General features: G+C 50.8%; 1 protein-coding gene across 3 annotated transcripts in view; it reads left to right on the forward strand.

Annotated features, from left to right (window-relative positions):
• Actn1 (actinin alpha 1) overlaps positions 1–17,839 on the forward strand; it is a 94,237-nt gene that overhangs the window by 60,484 nt on the left and 15,914 nt on the right. For all 3 annotated transcript variants that reach the window (XM_050158643.1, XM_050158644.1, XM_050158645.1), the window contains exons 4-9: positions 3,067–3,153; positions 5,044–5,131; positions 5,590–5,668; positions 7,986–8,067; positions 9,647–9,732; positions 16,577–16,669. In XM_050158643.1, coding sequence (XP_050014600.1) covers positions 3,067–3,153; positions 5,044–5,131; positions 5,590–5,668; positions 7,986–8,067; positions 9,647–9,732; positions 16,577–16,669 — 515 coding nt within the window. The remainder of the gene's footprint in view (positions 1–3,066; positions 3,154–5,043; positions 5,132–5,589; positions 5,669–7,985; positions 8,068–9,646; positions 9,733–16,576; positions 16,670–17,839) is intronic.

A 17,839-nucleotide genomic window follows, 5' to 3' on the forward strand; every position in this document is an offset into this window, starting at 1 on the left:
CTGAGCACACCCCGTTGCCCTTCCTCACCTCACCTGAGCACATCCCTCTGCCCTTCCTCACCTCACCTGAGCACACCCCGCTGCCCTTCCTCACCTCACCTGAGCACATCCCGCTGCCCTTCCTTTTCTCTAGGGTTAGTTTTGTCTCTTCTCTGTGTCTTAGAATTCACTAAGTTCTGGGGGAGAGAGGACCCCCCCCCCAAAAAAAAACCTGTCTTGCTAGTTTTTGAAAGGTGCCCAGGGGAGGCAAAGTGTTTGGTCCTCATGGAGTCCAGCAGAGGGGAGGAGAGCCTTCGTTCCCGAAAGGCTGCACCTCGCTGTCATCACTTTTATAAGCTTAAAAACATTTCCCCTCAGAGTCAAAATGCTGCCCATAAAATTTCAGGGTAAGGATCGTTTCCCCCTGAGTCATTAAATCCTCAGGAATGCAGCGTTGAATGGCTCTGCTAACATCCCATTGAGCATGGCTGAGCTGTCACCTGGGCCGCCTTGGGAGTGGCCAGGCACTGATAGGTCCTCCAGGGCCTGTGACAGGCTTGTGTGCCTCTGCTCACTCACCGTGATTCTGCCTGCCTCATTTGTTCATTCATGCATGCATTCATTCATTCGTTCTTTCATGCATGGAGATCTTACTCAGTGCCAGGCCTGTGGGCTCTGAGCAGTGTTGCAAGACGGAAAATAGTCCTGACCCTTGTCCATCAGAAGACAACGAGAGATGTCAGGTAGAGGGTGGTCAAGGAAGGCTCCAGTGACACGACCTGGGGGAGGAGATGGACAAGCCCTGTGGATATTCTGGGAGAAGGAACAATGCAGCTGCCAGCCTAAGAGGGCCTTGTTGGCCCCTGGCCTGGGTGGGGTGGGAAGATATGACTTTGAGCAGAAGGGCGGTGGGGTTCCGGGGGATTTAAGTCACTCTTTGTCCTTTGAACATAGTTTCCATGATAAATAACTGAACAACTAGGGTATTTAGACAGAAACCTTACTCTGCACCGCAGGTCTTTGGCCAGGCACAGAGATAGAATTTCGTTGCCGGCTTTTTCAGCAGGATTTTTTTTTCCTTTTAAAAGCCGGTTTCTGCTTCAAGACGCAGTGTAATAATACTGTGTATCTGTTTGAATTTGTTTTTAAAGCTTACTAATTTAACGTCTGGGAAAATGATATACTGGATTGCATGTTCTGGGTCTGTTCACGTTTCTCGCCTGTTTACCTGTGAGAGCTTAGAGTTTGGTGGCCGTCGATTTACACTTTTTCAGTGTGGATGGATGTTAACAACGTCCTGGAGGTTGTAGATGAAAACATCTTTTAAAATGTAAACCATGGGATGGGGCTGGGGAGATGGCTCAGAGGTTAAGAGCCTTGGCTGCTCTTACAAAGGTCCTGAGTTCAATTCCCAGCAACCATGTGGTGGCTCACAACCATCCGTAATGAGATCTGGCGCCCTCTTCTGGCCTGCAGGCATACATGGAGGCAGAATGCTGTACACATAATAAATAAATCTTTTTAAAAATGTGAACCATTATGAGATGGGGCTTGGTAATGCACTCCTGTAGTCCCAGCATGAGCCCGAGTGCAGGACCCTCCCCCCTCTCAGCTTTCTATACTCTTACGCCTCACCTGGAGTATTTCCTGCAAAGCTCTGGCTGAGGGTGCCGATCATGGAAACAGCTGCCTGCCGCCACCGAGACTCTTTGGTGACTCTTAACATGGACCGGTGGCTCATTGCTGTCTGCGGCTCTTAGCAGGAACAGTTACGTGGTGTCTCATGTCCCAAGTGAACGCTGGCGTTCCTTTGCCCAGTACACCAGTGCAGACCCAGTGCAGCAGTATTGCAGAAGGGAGTAGCTAAGATATCGCTCGGGTACCTTGCTCTTCACTGAGAGCGTCTTGCCATGGGCCGGCTTACTGCCCTCTGCTGCGCACTGGGGAGGATTAGGGAGCTGCAGCTGAGCCTCACCTCTCCGCCCACACAAGACCAAGAGAGCTCTGTGGCTTAGACTGATGTATAGTACAGCTGTTCACTTGCTTACATGAATATTTTATGCACTCTTCGGGGCTGAGTCCTCAAGGGAAGTTGCTCTTTTTCTGCCCTTCCCAGTAATTAATTAATAACCGACTATTCCGCACCAGAGCCTGATGAAGAGGGATGGACTTCTACTTGCTTTTATTTTGTATTTGTTCGCCTACACGTGTGTCTGCATCACATGCTCGCCCGGGGCCTGTGGAGGCCAGAAGAGTGTGTTGGAGCCCCTGGAACTTGAATCACAGATGGTTGTAAGCCGTCATGGGTGCTGGGAATCGAATCTGGGCCCTCTAGAAGAGCAGCCACTGTTCTAACCCCTGAGCCATCTCTCTAGCCCTGATTTTATTTTTATATAAAAAAGGAAGGACAATGTAATCGAATCGCAGCATATAAGGTCTGGAAAAGTGTGAGAACTAAATTTAGCAGGTTGTCTGAGCTGTCTTCTTGAGTGGGTTTTAAAAACAAAAATCTATTTTTAAAACTTTGGTCAAGACCAATCAGAGGGTTGGTTAAGATGGCAGCCTTAAAATGAACTGCACAACTGTCTGTTCTTCACCCTGGCTCTCTGCAGGAGTGACTGTTTTAAGAGCTGTGATTGGCCACAGACCCCCCCCCCCCCAAGTCATTTGTCGCCTCTGCTTAGGAGCTCTGTGAGAGCTTAGAGACCTGTCCCCTCCTGTCTGTCAGAGTGGAGGACTCTGGTTGAAGTAGAGCATCCTTTCTGATGAACCTACCCCTCCAAGAGAGTTACGCTCAGACAGGCTTCTCTCATGGCATCTGTCCTGGTCTGTCCCACTAACTTTCACCAGCTTCTGACCGTAGAGCTGGGTAGACATGGTGAACTCTGTTTGAGGTGAGTGAGTTCAGTCTCCTGCACAAACAAACAAACAAGCAAACATATAACCCCCCTTCAGGAAACGGAGGGGATTTGTGATGTTTGATTTCTAAGTGGTCCAGGGGGCGGCATGGGGATGCCGAGGGATGCAGGGGGATGCATGTGTCTGTTGCTCCAGTCCCCCTAACGTGTCCTGCCTCTGTCTCTATAGAGATTGTGGATGGGAATGTGAAGATGACCCTGGGCATGATCTGGACCATCATCCTTCGCTTTGCCATCCAGGACATCTCTGTGGAAGGTAGGTTTCCGCTGCGTTCTGTTCCTCTCCCTTTCCTATCCTGCCTAGCCTTCTTCTCCAGGCTCATCTAGAACTCCCCCACCTGGGGCAGTGACCATGATTTCAATTAGCTCCCCCCAAATAGGTTATCCCAGCAGCATCCCTTACTTCCAGAAGGTCCAGGCTGCTGTGGTTGAGTATCTTAAAGCCTCACTGGGTCCTCAGGGGGAAAGGATTAAACATAGGCAAGTGAGCTGACCCATGGCCACCCTGCTCTCGTAGCACCCCCTGGTGGCCATTTTGCAGATCGGCCCATGACGTTCTGATATGTGACTGGAATCTCTCTGGACTTGATTGCTTACGCCAGCCATTTTTGAGCTTTGGGTCTGATAATGGTGCTCTTATCAGTTACTATTTGTGATTTGCTGTGTACATGATACATGCATGCAGAAACCACCTTCTTAAACAATGCGACTGAGATAAAATGCTTTTAAATATGCATATTTAAGTTTTTTTCTTTTATGTAGCTGGGTGTTTTTACCTGTATGTATATCTGTATACTGTGTGTGTGCCTCGTGTCCCAAGTCCAGAAAAGGGCATTGGCTCTCCTGAGACTGGAATTAGAGTTGTGAGCTTCCCAGTGTGAGCGCTAGGAGCTGAACCTGAGTCCTGGAAGAGCAATAAGCACCTTTAACCACTGAGCCATCGCTCCGGTCCCACTAAGATTTACTTTATTTTTAACTGTATTTGCATGTGTGTCTGTATGTGGTTATGTCCAGGTGAGTGCTGGTGTCCTCAGACGCCAGAGACATTGGCCTCCCGGAGCTGGGAGCTGGTGTTACAGGTGATTGTGAGCTATTCTGACATGGGCGTGAAGAACTGAACCAGGGACCTCTATGAGAGCACCATTGTTCTCAACTGCTGAGCCATCTCTCCAGCCCCATGCCAGTGTGTGTGTGTGTGTGTGTGTGTGTGTATTTGTTTACTTAATAGTTTTGTAATATTTATTTATTTATCTATTATGTATACAATATTCTGTCTGTATGCCTGAAGGCCAGAAGAGGGCGCCAGACCTCTTTACAAATGGTTGTGAGCCACCATGTGGTTGCTGGGAATTGAACTTAGGACCTTTGGAAGAGCAGGCAATGCTCTTAACCACTGAGCCATCTCTCCAGCCCCCTTTACTTAATATTTTGAGACGGGGTTTCACCATGTACCTCCTTGGCTGGCCTGGAACCCACTATGTAGACTGGGCTGGCCTTGAACCCCCAGAGATTGACCTGCCTCAGCCTCCAGAGTGCTGGGACTAAAGGAAACACTACTATACCTGGCTCCCCAAGCCAATTGATTGCGCTTGAAAAATTATAGTCTTGGTAGAGATCCTTTAATCTTATTTTAAAGTCCATGTAAGTTAGAAATACATGAGGTCTCTCGGGTTCTTTACTAAAGGCCTCCACCTGCAGTTCCCAGATCTGAACACCTGGAGGCAGTGCAGTCTGCAACCTTGGAGTTGGGAATTCCGCATCCCCTCAGATGCCTGGCTTAGTTTAAACCACCTACTCTGAAGAGAGGGCAAAATCAGTGCAGTCAGTAGGAAGAAGCCTGGCTTCGGGTGAACCTGGGTAACAGGAGTGCTTCCTTCCGGTTCCTCCGTATTCACCCCACTGGGGATTGAACTCAGGACCTCTGGAAGAGCAGCCGGTGCTCTTCACTGCTGAGCCATCTCTCCAGCCCTGCTTCTCTGTTTCTTAAATAACGTTTCCAGCTTTGCCAAATAAACAGACATGATGGCCTGGACTTCTTTCTTCCTTCTATCAACAGACTTGGGGTCTTAAGGCCCCTCCCTGTAGGCCCTCACTCCCCTGGGTCAGCCCACTGACCCCCTCTTCCCCTCCTCCTTTTCCTCCACAGAGACATCAGCTAAAGAAGGGTTACTCCTGTGGTGTCAGAGGAAGACAGCCCCGTATAAAAATGTCAACATCCAGAACTTCCACATCAGGTGAGCGCTGGAGCCACAGACTCCCACGGAGGTCAGCTGACCTCCTCAGGGCCTCCCCGCATCCTTTGGTTGGAAGAGTCAGGGAAAAGAATCTTCTGGGGAAAGGTGCCTTCTCTTTGAATCTGACGCCCCTCCCCATAGCATATTGGGCTTGACTGCCACCTGGTACACCCGTGCTCGTATTTATGATACTGGCAAGATCCCCTCAATGTCAGGAAGCCCAGCCCAGGTTTCCAGGCCGATGGGCTAAGGCCCTGGGGCCTTAGCGAGGAGGGTAGATGTGGCAGGTTCATCTCAACTTCCAACCACTCCGAGGAGCATGACCCCAATACCTGGGACTGTGGCAGGCAGAAATCTCCCTTTTTCCCCTCTCTTCTAAGCCGTGCTCCAGAGGATTGCGTAGTGAACGTCAGAAGTCACCAGCTTGCCCATCTCTCTCTCTCTTTCTCTCTGGACAGCTGGAAGGATGGCCTTGGTTTCTGTGCCTTGATCCACCGACACCGGCCTGAGTTGATCGACTATGGGAAGCTGCGGAAGGTACGTGTGCTCACCTGATGAACCATCTCCTCCTGACTGATGGCTGGTCCCTAGTGGATGAAGACAAACTGAGGGAGAACAGGACAGGACCACTGCTAAGAGCCCAGTGCCCAGCATGAAAGGTGTTGACCTGGGCCAGCCAGGCTGAGCCCTGTCAGGAAGGGAGCAGAAAGATGCCTTTTCTATTCATTGCCCGGTGTGCATACCGCAGATTCCTGCGCACGCACTCAGCCCACCGAGAAAACTAGCAGATCTGAGGCCGTAGTGTTTGAGTGATGGTATGCTGAGCGACCTTTCTCCTTTACGTTATTTCTGCTTTTATGGTGACAGTACTTACTGGTGATATAAAGCATCTTGTATCCTGAGAGACATTTTGTCCCAGGGTCCCTGACCGACTGTATACGCGTAGGCAGGCACTGTAGGCTTTGTTTCCTGTGTTGCCGCTCTGTTTTATTTCCGCTGAGGTGGTAATGGGTTTCACTCTAGCTCAGGCTGGTTTCCAGCTCCTGGTCTCCGGTGATCCTCTTGCCTCAGCCTGGGACCGTTACGTCATCTTCATTTATATTTGGGTATTAGCTGACCTGGTGATCTTCCTGAGTGAGAAGTGTATGTGGAGGGGGTGAGGAGGTTGGGCTCATGGTGACTGTAGGTGTCCAAGCTGCTCAGAGGACCCTGGCCTAGACCTTGGTTGAAGCCTGTCCTGAACCATTCTTACCTGCCGTGAAGCCATTGTTGTGAGCTCTTCTCTGCCACACACTGGTCTGGAATGGAAGAGAAAGGGAACCGGCCCATCTGCTAGTGTGTAGGTCTCTTGGCAAGGAATCTTACAGGAATACAAGCCTGTTCCTCCCCTTCCTCCAGGATACCTGAGGACAGTGTTCAGTCTAGCCTCCTGCTCTCCACAGACACACCTGTGTCCCAGAGCATCTTGCTAACCAGGAACCAAGAAAGCCCTGATGTTCTTGCCCTGGGAACCTCTTTTAGGGTGTAGATAGATGAGCAAGCTGCCAAAAGAACAAAACAGAACAAAAAAACAAGATTTGCAAGGAGGAAAAGAACAGATAGTTTTCCCACGCTCTGCTCGCCCGCAAGAGCCCGTCAGCTAACAGGGAGGAGCCTGAGGCCTGGCCCCGTGTCTGGAGCTAGAGCTGCCATTCTCAAGTTAAGCTCTAAGGGAGAAGAGAGTCCCAGCCTAAATAGTGGCCTCTTTTTCTTTATTGTTGTTGTCTGTATTGTTGTTGTTGTTGTTGTTGGTGGTGGTTTTGTGTGTGTGTGATCCTAAATACATAAATATAAACTGATCAGTCCATATAATGCTACCCTATGAGTATATATGTCTTCAGGGCTGACCGTATGGTATTAGATAACCACGTGGCATTTGTAGGAGACAGTAACACAGCAAGCTCTCTGGCTCCTTACAATCCTTTTGCCCCCTTCTTTAATGGGAAACCCCACGCCTTAGGTATGGGAGTTTAATTTTTTTTTTTTTTTTTTTTTTGCTTTGTTTCAAGACAAGGTTTCTCTGTGTAGCCTTGGCTGTTCTGGAACTCCCTCTGTAGGCCAGGCTGACCTTCAGCTCACAGAGATCCTCCTGCCTCTGCCTCTGGAGTGCTGGGACTAAAGGCGTGCGCCACCACCGCCTGGTGGGAGTTTAGTTTTTTGAGGACCCTCTGTGCCCTCCTCCATGGCAGCTGTATCGTTTTAGAAGACTGAAATGCCGCCTGCTGGACTGTGCACTCAGCTGCACCATTTTACACTGACCTTGGGTTTGAAGTACACTCCAGGGTGGAGGGACGCCAGGTCCCCCACAGCCTTGCACACCCCTCTCCCCATTTAGTTCTCTGGAGAGGACTGTAGAGATGTGAATTATCAAAAAGCCATGACTACATAGAAGAACTCAACATATTCCCATGAGCAGAAGGGTTCGGTTTCAACTTAACTACTCTTTCAGGGATAAGAGCACACAGGCCAGCTGTTGAGTTTGGATGGGGGAAACCACATCTGCATTCTTTACCCATGCGTCCTGCTAGGACTGATGGTTCCCTGCTTCCAGCATCATTTCTTAGCAGTTCTTTCCTACCCCAACTCTAGCATGGGGCCCAAATTTTCCACCCCATTTCCCCAATATACTGAGGCTTGAGGTGGGAAGAGAAGGTTTTAAACCTCCAGCTAATGGTCCCTGCCTGGCCTTGAGGCCAGCCTTGGTTACCCAGAACCTAGGAAGAGCTGTGGAAAGCATCCCTCCCCCACTCTCTCCCAGCTGGGATAGGCTGTGACACGTGGCTCTCTGTGATCACTTGGTCCTTTTCTCCTTTAGGACGATCCACTCACAAACCTGAACACGGCCTTTGATGTGGCAGAGAAGTTCTTGGACATCCCTAAGATGTTGGATGCCGAAGGTGAGGTCTTTTCCCCCACTGTTTCCAGTAGCTGAGTCGGGAAGGGGGTGGGGCTGTTTGCTTGGGCCTCAGCTTGAACAACTTGGAGGTCACTTGCTTGCCAGGGATTCTGTGTGGTTTGGAGGAAGAGGCACTAGCTGGTAGCATATAGGCAGCATGGGGTTAGCTTCTTGGAGAAGGAATCAGGAACCATGGCGACTGTCCCTTGGGCTCTCCTCAACCCCGATGCCCATGTACCATGTTACAGTATCTCAGCTCCATGTTTAGGAGCTGAAGATGTGCACAGGGTAGGGTGGGGAGAGTGCCCAAGATTGCCCCCAGCCCTGTGCTCCTGGCAACCCTACCAGCAGGCATTTTATATTTGAAAATGCCATCAGGAACATTCCAAACATGCACAGAAGTATGAGATGGTATAAATGCCCTCCAGTCCAGAAGGGTTATTGATAGTTCATCTCATCTCAATTTTCTCCTTTTGTCCCTTTGCTGTCTTTGTTGGACTGCATTAAATCAAATCTCAGTCACCGCTACCTTCTTCCAAGTACGTGCCTTAAAGATATGGGTATTAACCAAGCGGTGGTGGCTCACACCTTCAGTCCCAGCCCTCAGGAGGCAGAGGCAAGCTGATCCTCTGAGTTCTAGGCCAGCCTTGTCTACACAGAGAGTTCCAAGGTAGCCAGGGCTACACAGAGAAACCATATCTTGAAAAATCAGAGGAGGGAAGAAAAGAAGATGGGTATTCTTTTTTTTTTTTTAAGATTTATTTATTATGTATATAACATCCTTCCATATATGCTTGCATGCCATAAGAGGGCACCAGATCTCATTACAGATGGCTGTGAGCCACCATGTAGTTGCTGGGAATTGAACTCAGGACTTCTGGAAGAGCAGTCAGTGCTCTTATCCTCTGAGCCATCTCTCCAGCCCCGAAGATGGGTATTCTTGCATGTAATAAAAATAATTTCCACAGGCCAGATGTGCAACACATGCCTATAATCTCAGCACTGGGGAGATTGAAACAGGATCATGAATCTGAGGCCAACCTGGACCATATAAGCGAGACTCTCTCAAACACACACACACACACACACACACACACACACACACACACACACACACGCGCGCGCGCATACCAAACAAAACAACCAGTTTGACATCTAGCAAACATGATAGTACTTCCCAATTTATCTTCTCTTGTGCTCATAAAGTCCTCTGGTTTAAAATGGCCATTGAGAGTGGGTTGGCTTTAGTCCATGGGTTGACTGTATCCTTGCATACATTTGGTTGGCGAGTTCTATATGTTATTTCCATCTTCAGCCCTTCCCTCCTTCTTCAACCCCTTTTATCGATGCCATTGATCTTCAGTAGGCATTCCGTGTGGTCTTCGCTTGCCTCCTGGGGTATCACTTTCTTTCCTCTGAGTCCCGTGTTCCTGCTAGTGGACATTGACTCTGGAGGCTGACTAGATTCAGGATGGGCCTTTTGGTCCATTACAGTCTGCAGGTTTCTGCATCCCCATGTGAGATGTGCCGTGTGTCCAGTAGCTTAAACTGCAGCTCTCTCTCTCTCTCTCTCTCTCCAGATATCGTCGGAACTGCCCGGCCGGATGAGAAAGCCATTATGACTTATGTGTCTAGCTTCTACCATGCCTTTTCTGGAGCGCAGAAGGTACCCGCGGACCCTTGCTCCTTCTATGCCCAGCACACCTCATGCCAGATCCTGGCCACGCCCTCCCGCCCTTCCCTCCTTTCTCCCTCCATGTCCCAGTGCAGGTGTTTGGAAGGCCTGGTTCTGGTCTTGTGGATAGTTAGCTGCATTTATGAAGAGGTCTTGTTTGTCTCCTAGCTCACCCCACCCTGCTGTCGCTCACTGTGTCTTAGGGCCAAGAACATTTAGCAAGTGCTGGTCCTCTGGAACCAGCTGCGTGGCCCAGGCAGAAAGGCTGGGTGTGGGAGACCAGTGGGTCCTGGCTGCAGGAGCTCCAGGCTTGACAGCCCAGCCCCAGGGCCTCCGTCGGGCTGTGCCGCACTTCCTCTCTTCGCTTACCCATTTTGCAAAGGTCTTGTCACGGACCCCCACCCCACGCCTGCTTCTACTCTCAGGCAGGATTTAACAAGTCCGTCTTCAGCCCTTGAACCCTGTCCTGCCTGGGAGCCCCGTGTGGACACCGCACACTGTGTTCTTAGACATGAGTGTGACCGGTGGGAGGAGGGAGAGGACGTCAGTGGCAAGGAGCCCCTTCTGCTGTCCTGACCCAGATCGCTCTGGGAGGCAGAGGGTAAAGCCAGGTTGAATGCTTTATAATGCACCAGGGCCCAGTTTGTACTGTGGGCACTGGAAGACTGGGGATTGTCGCTCACCACAGGCTTAGCTGGGGCAGTGGAGGCTGTGCCCACAGAAACCTTCACGGCTTTGGTCCTCAGGCCTGCCACATGCTCCTCATAGCCTCTGAGGGGCCTATCTGAAGTGCATGGTAGAAGCTCTGTCCCCACCCCTCCCTTCCTTGCTCATGTCCCCTTCTGCTCTTGTCCCCTCCCTCCTCCTGCCCATCCCCCTTCTGTCTCATGTTCTCTGTCCACTGCTTCTGTTCGGGTTTGCTCCGCGCTGTTCTACTTTCTCCTCTCAACCTCTTCTCCTTCTCTGTGCAGATGTGTAGGCACGCTAAGGCCGGAGGGGAAGGCCATGTGACCTAATGTTTCATGTCACTGCCACGCCTTCTCGGTGCGCAGAAGGTGAGCTCGCCCTTGGCCTCGCTGGCTCTCCCTGCTGCCCTTTGGCCCATCTTGTCCTCTCCGCTGGACACCAGCAGCAGGCCCTGAAGGAGAGAGGGTTAGTTAATGCACCGGTCTCCACGGGGGACAGGACATACTCAGAACCCTGGCAGGCACACTTGCAGATGCCAGAGACGCCCAGCCGCTGTGCACACTGGGCATAGTGGACCCCACCGAGGGGAAGGCAGCTAAGCTGTGTCAGAGCCTGGATCCTTAGCCAGTCCCTTAAGTACCCAGAATCCCGTTCACCTCTGAACCTCTCTTCTTCCTGCCTGAACCAGGCCATCTTCTCAAATTCAGGCAGGAACCAGGGCCAGGAGAAGTCTTCTGCTTTCTCCCCGGTGTCCAGGCCAGGGTCCTGCATGCCATATTCCAGCCAGGCCTTTCGTAGATAGATGTAAACTATATAAAAATGCCACTTGTATACATACCATAGGCTGGAGATTTGAACATTAGTTACTAAAATTACCGTGCAGATAGCAGCAAAGGTGTCTTTTTCTTTTCTCTCTCTCTCTCTTTGTTTTGTGGTGGTGCTGGGGATTACACCCAAGGCCTCATGCTTGCTAGGGAAGCATTTTGCTGCCGAGCTTCATGTCCAGCAGTAAAAATGTCTTCTAGCCAAACTAGTCTTTTTTTTTTTTTTTTTTAAATACCTTCAAGAAAAAGCACCTTAAAAAAAATTGCCCAAAGACAACTAGCTGGGCTAGCAGCAACCCTGGCACCCACTCGATGGGTGCTTCACCCCTGCCTTTCTCCATGGTGGCCAGCCTCCAGCTTCCCAGCTCTCCTGCTGGCCTTTGACTCCTCCCCTTCCTTTGCCCCTCCCCCCCACCTCTGCTGCTCTCCTGCCAACCTCTCCTGAGCCCTGTCCCTGACCTCTTAGCCAGGGTATGAGCAGCTCCTCTGCTTGCCTTGGTTGGGCATTTGTGCTCAGCCTACTAACAGCATAGAGAGCACTGGACAGGCCGTCAAAGTGGCCTCTCCCCTCTATCTGACTGATTTTTCCTCTTTTTCATGCTCTTTGCCTTTAGGGATTCTGCCCTGGGCTTCATGCCTACTGACACTGGCCTTGCCTGTCTTTGATTTCTTCTCTGTGGCCTGGCCGATAATGCTCTGGAGGTGTGTGTGTGTGTGTGCGTGCGTTACTTAGACACACACATGCATGTGCATGCACACGTGCATGGCGTGCAAGAGATGTGATGTGGTGTACGTATCCTGTGTGTAGTAGGGAGAGTGGGATTTGTGTGGCTCTCCCTCTGAAATCCCCCCTCCCCTCTGCCCTCTTCCCTGTTTCTCATCCCTGTTGCAACCATTTCATGCTTTTGTCCACACCCCAGGATAGGAGCATTGACAATGTGGTGGGGTGTGGGGTGTCCTGCTTGATCCAGCGCTGTCCCTAGCCACTTCCACGGCATCTGCCTAGAGTGATCAGCCCTAGAAGGATGTGTGCCTCTGGTTTGGGGGGCAAGGAGATAAAGGAGTCTTTCTGCATCTCACACTCTTGTCTTGACTGCCTCTGTGGACACTACCCACGACAAACATGTTCTAAAGCCCAGCCATTTCCATGGCCCACCCTCTCTCTACACCTTTCTTTGACCAGTCATACATAATAGAAATGGAAAGGTCCCAGCTCATAGGCATGCGTGAGTGCCTGTGTTGACATGCAGGGATATGGTGGGCACAACTGTCAAGGGACTGTCCGCATTGGGTAAGCACCAACTTCTGTTTGGCACGCTGGTTTAGGTTCTGATTTCCTTTCCTCTGCCCGGGTTTAGAATGGGTGGAGACCATCAAGCCTTGTTTATGCAGTTGGTGCTTTGGAGACCTCTTGGGAGCTATTTCTAGGAGTTGGCCTCCCAAAGGGGGTCAACTTGATCTGGTGCAGATGTTTCTGGATGTTTGGGGGCAGGTGGAGCTGTCTGCATCCATCTACCTGCCCATCAATCTCTCGTTCCATTTGTGTAAAGCTTCTGAAGGAGAAATTGTGTTCCCATCCACAGAAGCTGGGCCTGTCTGGAAAGGCATGCTGACGAGAAAGCAGCAATCAGTGGGGCTAGCTCTGCTGCAGCTCTGGAGACAGCTGTGGAGCTGCAGGATGCTTTTGAGCAGCAGTTTGGAGCTTGGAGGTTTAGGGTGGGGTTACAGGCCCCCAGGAGAGGCTCGGGTGCCACTAGGGAAGGGCGAAGGGACCGTCACTAAGAACGTACTACTAGCAGTGGGGACAGAGAAGGTCATCATCAATAAGGCAGAAGCTTTGAGGTGTGAGAGCAGAGGAAGCCAGCATTGTCAGATCACTATGGGGAAATCGAGGCACAGGTGGAGGGACAGACATGTGTCCCCAAACCCACCCCAGTTTGCTTGTCTTGGGGAAGCTCCATGCTGGAGGCTAGAAGCCATGATCTGCTGGGCTTGATGGGGGGGGGGTAGGCTAGGTGGCAGTCACTGAGAGTAAAGAAAGGCAATTTTATTAGATTCAGGCAATTTTTACTAAAAATACCAACAGTGAGATCTTTGTAGCATTCATATGAACCATGGGTTGTGGGTGGTGGAGCCCTTTGCCTGGTTTGGGGATTTGTTGACATTCTTAATTGATGACAGTTTCTCTATGGATGGACCTGTCTCTGGTGACTTGGCACTCAATTGTCAGAGTGGAAGTTTGGCACAAGATAGCTAAATCTCTAAGAATAATAATAACTCATGGATGTGTGGCCAGGTGTGATAACACATGCCTTTAATTCCAGCATTTAGGAAGCAGAGAGGCAAGTGGATCTCTGTGAGTTTAAGGGCAGCCTGGTCTACATAGAAAATTCCAGGACAGCCAGGGCTACATAGAGAGAAACCCTGTGTAAAAAAAAAATTGTTGTGTGTTAGTTATGCTAACAGTACAGTTGAAAGCGGTCACAAAGAACGTGAGAATATACATCTGGCCTTCTCTGGAGTGCGTTCTTGGCCTGTTGGTGTCTCCGCTTGCTTGTGCTAGCTCATGCAGTCTGTCATTCAGAAAGACTTGGGCAGCCTGCTTCTTGCATGGGTTTTAGAATAGCCCGTCCCATCATAGAAAATCCCAAACTAGAACCCAGCCTGGGCTTTCTTCTGGGTGGCTTCCATCTCTGCCGTTCTCCCAGGGCCACTTTTTTTTTCTCTCCTAGTCCAAGTCTGTCCCCGGTGCTTCTACACTCCAGCCACCTTGCGAGCATTGCTTATGTTCCATGCAGCTGTTGGTTTTCCCCTCAAGTCCACCCTGCAGTTCTGGGGAGGGGAAGCTGAGAAGCTAGGTGCAGCCCGACTGATCCCCTTCACTCTGTGGGTGGGGTCTGCAAGGCCAGCCAAGCTGGCTTGGCTCACCTCTGACTTAGGTTAGTCGTGACTAAGACTTGAGAGCATGTATCCCCTCTGCCCCTGGCAGGCTCATTCAGGATTGCAGCCTGTGGGAGGAGAGGGGTCTGTCTTTCAAGAAGCTTCTTCTCAAAGGTCAAAGGACTGTTGTCCCTCAAGATGACCCACAAGTGTTCACAGGTGGGTCCTGTATAAAGAAACCACTCTTGTACTCTTTGGGTCTTCTTTCCCCAAAGGCTGTTCCTTTGGGCATGCTGGTAGTGTCCGCCGACTCTCTCCTGTTGAGACTGAAAAGATCAGGCCTTCGATCCTTGCAAAAAGCCCCTGAGAATCCCATGGAGAACTCTTCCCAGATTTCATCCAAAGGATGCTTCTTTGATTGTGGAACCATCTACAGCCCGTGGCAAGGCTTCAAAGCCTTCCGAGCACAGCTCTTGAAATTGTATGAACTCATAGCCCACCCAGCCCACCAACATCTGGGTGACAGTGAGTGTAAGTTGGGATTTGTTTACATAAGAAATGTTAGTGCAAGCGAGTGTAGTGGTACACACCTGTCCTCCCAGCACTCTGGGGTCTGAGGCAGGAGGATGGTTACGTTCCTGGCCAGCCTGCAGCTGCTGTTTATTTACAATGATGAGCTATCCGTGACTTGTTAGTGGCAATGTCTGCAGCCACGCCGCCTCCTGGTTGTCTGTGGTCCTCTGCCTTAGTTTTGGTGAAAGTAGTTTTGGTAACACCATGGCAGGTGATCATCACCCCAACCAGCTTCATGAAGCATACTGAGTTGGTGCTCATAAGTCTGCGTTCTTTTTGGAGCCTGCCTCTTAGAGATAGGCTATTGGGAAGTGACTCATTTCTTCAGGGCCTCAGGAAATTCACCACAGTTACTCAGTGGTTCTCAAGGTGGTAGTCAAGCAGGACTTCTGTATGAGAAGGGGCCATGTCATTTGCAGGACAGGGTTGAGTTTGAGGACAGAAATGGTAACTGAGAGCTGGGATCCAGAGGGTGCTTAGGTCCCCCTCTGGCCATTCCCGCGTTCTCCTCTTGGAGTCCCTGCTGTTCAGTACTCACACTGTAGATACAGTCTCTTGGCTGTTCAGTTGAGAGACCTTTAGGACAGTTTTGTTCTGTCCCGTCCCCTATGTATCCCAGCACACTCATCCACAAGACATGCGGTTTGGTTGGCATTTCCCCTTTGAAAAATTCTTGGAAGAAACACATACATCATAGCCCATCCCTTCCAGTTCTCAGGGAGTTCTTTACACCCAGTCTCATTTTGTGGTAGCAGAAACTTTTTGGTCATCAACCAGATTTACACGTTGTCTTCTTCTTTCTTAAACCAGGTGTCCTTCATTATCTGTAGGTCACCTGTCTCCAGGGTCTCAGGGTTCCTATCTGTCTTCATGGGCATCGTCTTCTCTGCCCTAAACTGTCTCCTCTCTATCCTGCGGTCCCCAAAGAGCTTCACACTCCCTTCGCCTTGATATAGGGTTGGCATGTGTACAACGACACAACTCAGCTTCAGAGCCATTCAAGTGGGCCAGGTGTGAGAGCGAACACCTCTACACCCAGCACGTGGGAGGCAGAGGTGGCCAGATCTCTATGAGTTTAACACGGAGTACAACAGGAGTGAGTTTCCGGATAGCCAGGGCTACCTAATGAGATCCTAACAACAAAGTCACCTAAGTGAAGTGGATTCAGGAACACAGGGTCCCTGCTGATGTTGGGTACACAGTACCCTTACTAGCCACCAGAGGCTGGGTCTCTTTGGGGTGCTAGGTAGACCTTGTGGCTGGTTACCATTCCATCCCTCATCATTCTTCTCACTGCTGAGAACTGTCTCTGGTCTATCCTGGCCCAGTGCTTGGTGCACGGTGTGATCTTAGCTGGGCCATTGGCACCTGTGATGGGTTTCCCACCCGTGCTATGTTGATCCTTACATCTTATCCTCCGTGCGCGGCCATGTCTTTAGCTTTTCTCTAAAGGGCTTTGAACTAGGGGCCTTCAGAGATTTCTTCAGGGAACCCGAGAGGCCGCACCGCCTCACTTTCAGACTTGCAATCTCGCGTCTCCACAATACCATCAAATCCAGCTTGAGGTCCCAAGCCTTGCGATCCCTGGAATTCCAGGATGGGCATGAATTTCTTCCTTTCTCCACCTGAGATTTTGATTGCCTCCGTTACTTGATTAATTTCTTCCCAGCATGCATGAGGGGAATCAACCCTTGTCCAGGGCTGGCCAAGAGTGTGATGCAGAAGACAGGAAGTGTGACTCAGAGAGAGCCCCAGGAGCCCCTTTCCAACCACATGGCGCAGCAAGGTTGAAGGGGCTTGTTGACACAGGTGTGTCCAGGGGCCCACGTTGCTGGGGCGGGCTAGTCATGACTTTTCCATCTTGTTGCCAGGCGGAAACAGCAGCCAATCGCATCTGCAAAGTTTTGGCCGTCAATCAAGAGAATGAACAGCTTATGGAAGACTACGAGAAGCTGGCCAGTGATGTGGGTACCCTTGTGTTCTTCTAGACTGGCCCCAGCAAGGCCCTGCATTGCACCCTGAGAGAAGAAAGCTCTCGGGATCTATCTGTACCTACAGAGTCATTCTGTAGACACAGTCCCAGGCTGGTGCAGTGTATGCTCCAAGCACAGTTAACGTGGAGCAGCTTGGCTCTGGGTCTCTGGGAGAGCTGCGGTGAAGACAGAGGAGGTGGTGTCTGGGTTACAGTGAGCCTGGGAAAGTGTCTCCACCTCTCTGGCTCTTGGTTTTTCTGTCACTTACTGAGTGGGAGTTAAGCCCGAGATCTCAGAGGCATTTGCAGCCTGGTGTACTGCCGCTCTGTTGGTTTTGCCTGAACTCGATAGTACAGGGCTGTATCAGGTTCGGAGAAGACATGTGCCTGAGAGGACTCAGAACTGGCTCAGGCTGGCTTAACAGGCCGGCAGGGGACAGGATGACACACGAAGTTACTCAGCTGACCCACTGTCATTTGGGTTAAGGTGCTGCTGCTTGTTTCTTCCCTGAAGGAATTCGGCTTTTTAAACTGTTCACTTAGCCCCTTGGTGGCTCTGCCTTCTGGTTTAATGAGAGCCAGATGCCCAGGCTTTAATCCCTGTGTCACCATTCTAGCCAGTCACCATAGCAAGCTGCGTGACCTGGCAGAGCAGAGCCCTGGGCGCCTCCTCCATAGCGTGGGGGTGCTGGTAGCACTCGACCATGTCGTCTTTCTATGATTATTGCTGTGAGTCACTCCGTGGGTCATGCCTGGCAATGTGCAGGTGGTCCTTGCGCTTCCTGTCATCCGTCTTTGCGGCCCTCCATCTTCCTAATCCTCACCATGGCTCCGGGATAGATGTCTCGGCTGTCCCAGATTCTAGCCTCTTCTGAGGCCAGAGGTCCCTGTTCTGTTATACCCCGGCTTTGTATAGGTGAAGAAACTGAGGCCCAGCTAGCTGACTTGAGCTCAGGTGTCTTTGCTTTTAGAGCAGCCTGTGGTTCTTTGGTTTGTCCCTGTCAGGGCTGAGAAGATGAGGGGTGTGGGCTCTGAGTTGACCGTATCCTGGTCAACTTGGAGGAAGCACCCAGAAGCCTTGCTTCGAGGCATGGTGAGGCCCCAGTGGGTAGTTGGGAAGGGAGTGTGCCATTAGGAGAGACGTCTTGCCTTTGCGCACACC

The sequence above is a fragment of the Alexandromys fortis genome, unplaced genomic scaffold (assembly GCF_014885135.2).
Source record: "Alexandromys fortis isolate MF-2015 unplaced genomic scaffold, M_Fortis_MF-2015_v1.1 scaffold_99, whole genome shotgun sequence".
Classification (NCBI taxonomy): domain Eukaryota; kingdom Metazoa; phylum Chordata; class Mammalia; order Rodentia; family Cricetidae; genus Alexandromys; species Alexandromys fortis.